At 46.4% G+C, this 5,631-nt stretch overlaps 2 protein-coding genes across 2 annotated transcripts in view; one reads left to right on the forward strand and one right to left on the reverse strand.

Annotated features, from left to right (window-relative positions):
* LOC106817421 (lecithin retinol acyltransferase-like) overlaps positions 1-1,878 on the forward strand; it is a 3,973-nt gene extending 2,095 nt beyond the window's left edge. Inside the window, exon 2 of the mRNA XM_014822087.1 lies at positions 1,221-1,878. Coding sequence (XP_014677573.1) covers positions 1,221-1,646 — 426 coding nt within the window. The 3' untranslated portion in view covers positions 1,647-1,878. The remainder of the gene's footprint in view (positions 1-1,220) is intronic.
* Positions 1,879-4,018: 2,140 nt separating this feature from the next.
* LOC106817422 lies at positions 4,019-4,868 on the reverse strand. The gene is made up of 2 exons (XM_014822088.1): positions 4,793-4,868; positions 4,019-4,479 (listed from the first exon to the last, which is right to left on the reverse strand). The coding sequence occupies exon 2, from the start codon at positions 4,477-4,479 to the stop codon at positions 4,093-4,095; it is 387 nt and encodes a 128-aa protein (XP_014677574.1). The 5' UTR covers positions 4,793-4,868; the 3' UTR covers positions 4,019-4,092.
* Positions 4,869-5,631: the final 763 nt, after the last annotated feature.

Genomic DNA, 5,631 nt, shown 5'->3' on the forward strand with positions numbered 1-5,631 from the left:
ACAGTAAGTACAGTAATAGTAACTCGTGGCTATACCTCTTCTCGTCCCTTTGGCTTTAGCTTTTCCTCTCATCGGCGTCTCCATCCCCCATCTCATATACGTACGTCCTACCTTATATACTCTCCTTATATACTCCTCCTTTCATACGTCCCATCTCCTACCTTCTCGTGCCATCATTTTCGACACCCTGTCACCCTGTCAACCCAAAGCGTCATCACTATCTCCGTGGTGATCTACTGCTGGATCACTTGATCAGCCCAACAATATTTCAGTTGTCCCAGATTTAAAGACAGGCTTAATTAGGATCATGACACGATTAGGTGCGTTAGTTATGCTGAGAGGGTCTATGTCTCCCAGGGTACTGCAGGAACGTACCCTGGTACCAGAGCATAATTATAAATCAACGTGATTTATATGCTCTGCTGGTACTATATCTAATATGCCGGACTGTACCTCGCCTACTCCACTAACGAGTCTAGGGAGTCGCCTACGCCTACTCCCTAACCCTAACCCTATAACCTTAACCCTAACCGGTTACCCTAATCATATCAGATAGTTACCAGGGTACGTTCCGGTATCCCGGACCGTACCCAGGGTACGTTCCGGCAGTACACTGGGGGAAATAGACCCTATGAGCGTTAGTTATAGTTAGTTAGATCCTCCCCGCGCCTATATGGCGCATAGGGCGGTGCCTGCCTATATCTCCGTTTCAGTAACCCTGAGGCTCCGCAGCTACTTTCACAGTAAATGCTACAGTAGGGGGTTAGTCCACTGTAGCACTGCGAGTTAACTTGCCACACTCTATCTCTCTTTGCTGAATGCTAAGCAGAGAGCTTTTATAGTTGCCTTTATCGCTTTTTAGAGCTTTTATCTTTAGTTATAGGTGGTACATAAATCATAAGCATAATTCAATCTCGTACCTCAACCCTAACGGCCTAACTCTAACTTTAAATTTAACAGAATCTCATAGCCAAGCTTTACCGAGTAGCTAGCATAATCCCAACCTAATCCTTAAACCCTGCATTAAATTCCCGGGTGCTAGAGTAGCTGGGGTTGATCGCATATCATCTCACTGTTGAAGTAATGGGAATTGGAGACGAGGCATTATATCTTCGAGGCATTAACAAACTGACATTCTATCGTCAGATGTTTACACGTCTTATCCCTCACACACTCAACCACTATGTGGAGCCACTGACTGTTTGCTGTATGTTGTATAGATGCCGCTGTTTCATGACATCAGTAAAGGCGAGTTGAAGAGAGGCGACCACATTTACGTGTGGCGTACCGGCTACCATCACCATGGCATCTGGGACGGCAGAAAAGTCATCCACTTCAGTGGCGCAAAATCTGGCGACAAATCCAACGCGACAATACGCAGAGATGCCCTCGACGTATTCCTAGATGGTGGCAATCTTAAGATCTACCTTTACGGTATGAGCATGTGGGATATATGGTACGAGATCGCCGGCACGTCTACAACGCTGGAGAGCGACTCGCCGGATACGGTGATGGATCGAGCGGAGAGCCGGATCGGAGATGCCGATTACTACCTGTTTGGAAACAACTGCGAACATTTCGCGCTCTGGTGCAAGTTGGGAGAACGCGCCAAGAAAGTGCAAACGCAAACAACCCCAGCTAACTAGTTATAACGTGTTTTGTAACGTTTATATAACGTAAATGTGTAGGGTTTTTATAACGTTTTCTAAACGTTTGTAAAAACGTTTTTATTGTATTTGTAAACGTTAAACTTTAACGTGATCAGGTTACTGTCATCGTGACGTCATCATCAACGTCAGCAGGTACATTGCGCATGCGCGCCGGCAAGCGGACTGCCGCGTATTCTTCTATCATCGCTAGCAACTTGACCACAGAACTATAACAATATAGTGTTTATAGTTCAGTGAACTTGACACACATTTATCAAGTATTAGTAACTACAAGTGACAGTCCGTTTACCTATAGGTGGCATACATTAATAATCATGCGCAAATTGTTCACCGCGTTGCACTATTTTTTGTCTAGAAAAAGGCTTTCCTTTGAATTTTCGGTAAAATTAGGAACTAGATTGCAATACTTTGGCATGATGGCAGCAAGGTAGAAGCCCGTGCACGTCTAGAAAGCATTAAGTTAGATATTTTTTGTGGTGTAATATTCTGCGGTCGCGTCAAGTGGTGTAGCCATAGTGGCGGTTGACCATTCTGTATTTGAAAATTCTTAAAATCAAGGTGGCAAATGTTTTCGAGTGAAGATCGGTGTTTGAATCTGTAGTGATTTAACGTGAATAAAGTGAACGTCGAGTATGCGCCGAAACTCCTCTAAGTATTTTTAATTGATTCTGTTGATGCTTATTCAGCTTGCTGTCTATGACGCCCTCTACTGTTGCACAACACCTATATCACGTGCACACCTTATTGCCTAAACACCTGCAGCGACAACGACCAATTGTAACGTTCAGCGTCAAAGCTACAACGACTGACCCCAGCCCACACTGCAGGCGTTAGTGACTGACCCCAGCCACACTGCTGGCGTTAACGACTGACCCCAGCTACACTGCAGGCGTTACCGATTGACATCAGCTACACTGCAGACGTTAACGACTATCCCCAGCCACACTGCAGACGTTAGTGACTGACCCAGCTACACTGCAGACGTTAGTGACTGACCCCAGCTAACTACAGGCGTTAACGACTGACCCCAGCTACACTGCAGGCGTTAACGACTGAACCCGCAGCTACACTACAGGCGTTAACGACTGACCCCAGCTACACTGCGGGCGTTAACGTCTGACCCCGGCACACTGCAAGCATTAATAACTGATCCCAGCTACACTGCAAGCGTTAACGACTGACCCCAGCTACACACAGGCGTTAACGACTTACCCAGCTACACTGCAGGCGTTAACGACTGACCCAGCTACACTGCAGGCGTTAACGAGTGACCCCAGTCACACTGCAGACGTTAACGACTCTGCAACTCTCAACTCGCGTAGCCGTTTGTGGAACTTCTGCATACTGGCCGTCTATTTTGCACTCTTGTTGTTCTCTCATGTTACGCTCTCGTTGCTGGTAGCAACAACGCTGCAGTTACGAAGAAAACACACCTCTCCCACGTAGAGTTAAACAATTCTCCAATCAGGCGTCGCCAAGCGACTTGGGATCGTGTCAACTCTCTTTCCCAAAGGCAGCTTGCCTGGAGCGAAATAGTTTACTCTTCTCATCTCTACTCACTTCGCGCTCTCTCTCCTCTCTCTCTCTCTCTCTCTCTCTCTCTCTCTCTCTCTCGCGCGCGCTCTCTCTCTCTCTCTCTCTCTCTCTCTCTCTCTCTCTCTCTCTCTCTCTCTCTCTCTCTCTCTCTGGCCTCTGATTTGTTGACCCAGAGAGAATTCTCAGAACTCGGTAGCAGTTTGTGGAGGTCTTGCATACTGCCGTCTATTTGCATTCTAGCTGCTGGCCTTTACTGTTACTACGTATATAGCTGAAGGTTTTTTGCGGGGCCTATACATTTGTGAGAGTGGGAGTGGCACGCAGCGTATAGCTGTATTGACGCGCGTGCAATGCATGTCCGTTGGATTTATTGCCTTATCTTTACCACCGAAAAACATTATTTGATTATATATATATATATATATATATATATATATATATATATATATATATATATATATATATATATATTTATGTATATATAAGTTCAGCACGTTGCTAAAGACGCTCAATACAAAGTCCTGCACTTTCACGCGTTTACACAGTAGACTATATTGTCCAAGGTTGACAAGGACGATGATGATGTCGATGATGATGATGATAAAGATGATAACGATAATGAAGATAATGATGATGATGATGACGATGATGAAGATAATGATGATGATGATGATGATAATGACGACGATGATAATGACGATGACGATGGCAACGACGATGACGATGACGATGGTGATGACGATGATGATAATAATCCTGATGATGACGATGACGATGATGATGACAAATGATGATGATGATGATGATGACAAATGATGATGATGACGATGATGATTATGATGATCATAATGATGGTAAGCATGATCATCACGATCCTCTTATGGACCTATATAACGTCCATCGCTCGATCTCCGAGCTTACACCAGCGCGCAAAACTTTTGCTGTTAGCCGAGAACACATTGTAGTTGTATTCTCCTATCTTGCTCTCGGCGCGCCGCACGACAATGTCCGCCTCGTCGCTCTCCGTCGCCTCGGACGTGCCGGCGATCTCATACCATGTTGTCCGCCAGGGGGCGCCATATAGGAAGAGCTTGAGCGCTGCGTCGTGTAGAAATTCGTCCAGGCTGTCTCGGCTCACTTTCGCGCTGCGCGGCGGCAGATGAATGACCTTTGACCCGTCCCAGATGCCGTGCCGACTGTGAAGGGCGTGCCGCACGTAGATGTGGTCACCGCGCCGCAGCTCCTCTCGCGTGACGTCATGAAACAGCGGCATCTGCAGGAGATATATGGTACTAATCTACGCACCGCGTTTTAATCCGAAAATTCACCGCAAATGATTTGCGCGTGATCTCGCGACGTCCAATCAAATGCACGCACGCACGCACACACACACACACACACACACACACACACACACACACACACACACACACACACACACACACACACGCAACACAGGCAGGTAGTTAGCCCAACTTAGCCAGCTAGTCAGCTATAGTATTCGGTAGTATATATTCCATCTTACTCTATTCGGTATACACGCAGCTGTGACACGACTCACCGATATATCGATATCTTTAACGTACCTGTGATGCAGCAGATTCTACGGTAACTACGATGAGTGAGCGAGTTGTGTGTACTAGCGACTGCAGGACGAAACACTCGAGTGACGATTAGGATGCCTATACAGCTGATATAGCGGCTGGGTGCATGGTGAGCGCGGGGAAGTACGGTGCGCGTGCCAAAACCTCGCGCGGGGATAAGGAGAGATTGTGAAAACACACGAACGAATGCCACAGTTCCTCGTGCAGTCGGTGGAGAAAGTGGGCCAAACTTACTAGGGAACCGCATATCGCTAACACATTACATCCGGGTAGAGCCTGGGGTTCTTAACCTGTGGTCCATGGACCCCTTTGGGGTCCGGGGATGGACTTCAGGGGGCCCGTGAACCAGGCGCATGCAAAATTTTGTGTTTCTGTGCTTATGTGCATTTTTCTTGGGATGGGTCCGTAGCTTTCACCAGATTCTCAAAGGGGTCCATGACTAAAAAAAAGTTAAGAACCACTGGTGTAGCGTGTCTAGCTTCCGGACGACGCAGCGTAACACTGGCAGATAGACGTACCCACCACAGGCACTTGAAGCGTTTCAATAAAATATAATGCTAACTAAATACGAAATCTATATTATTAGTACAAAATTCTTAATGTTTCTATACTATACTAGCCAGGCCTACTCTCTTTCACCTACGGCTACACCGCCGATAGTTTCCAACCACTGCATTACCGGCTGTCATTGCTCTCCCAAACATTAAGAATTTTGTACTAATAATATAGATTTCGTATTTAGTTAGCATTATATTTTATTGAAACGTTTCAAGTGCCTGTGGTCACACCGGACGGCGACCATCCGCGACCATCCGCGACCA

This window comes from Priapulus caudatus, unplaced genomic scaffold, assembly GCF_000485595.1.
Source record: "Priapulus caudatus unplaced genomic scaffold, Priapulus_caudatus-5.0.1 Scaffold1720, whole genome shotgun sequence".
NCBI classification, from domain to species: domain Eukaryota; kingdom Metazoa; phylum Priapulida; class Priapulimorpha; order Priapulimorphida; family Priapulidae; genus Priapulus; species Priapulus caudatus.

Excerpts from the sequence above, each read along its gene's own strand:
- LOC106817422 (XM_014822088.1), bottom strand. The coding sequence starts at position 4,479 with ATGCCGCTGTTTCATGACGTCACGCGAGAGGAGCTGCGGCGCGGTGAC.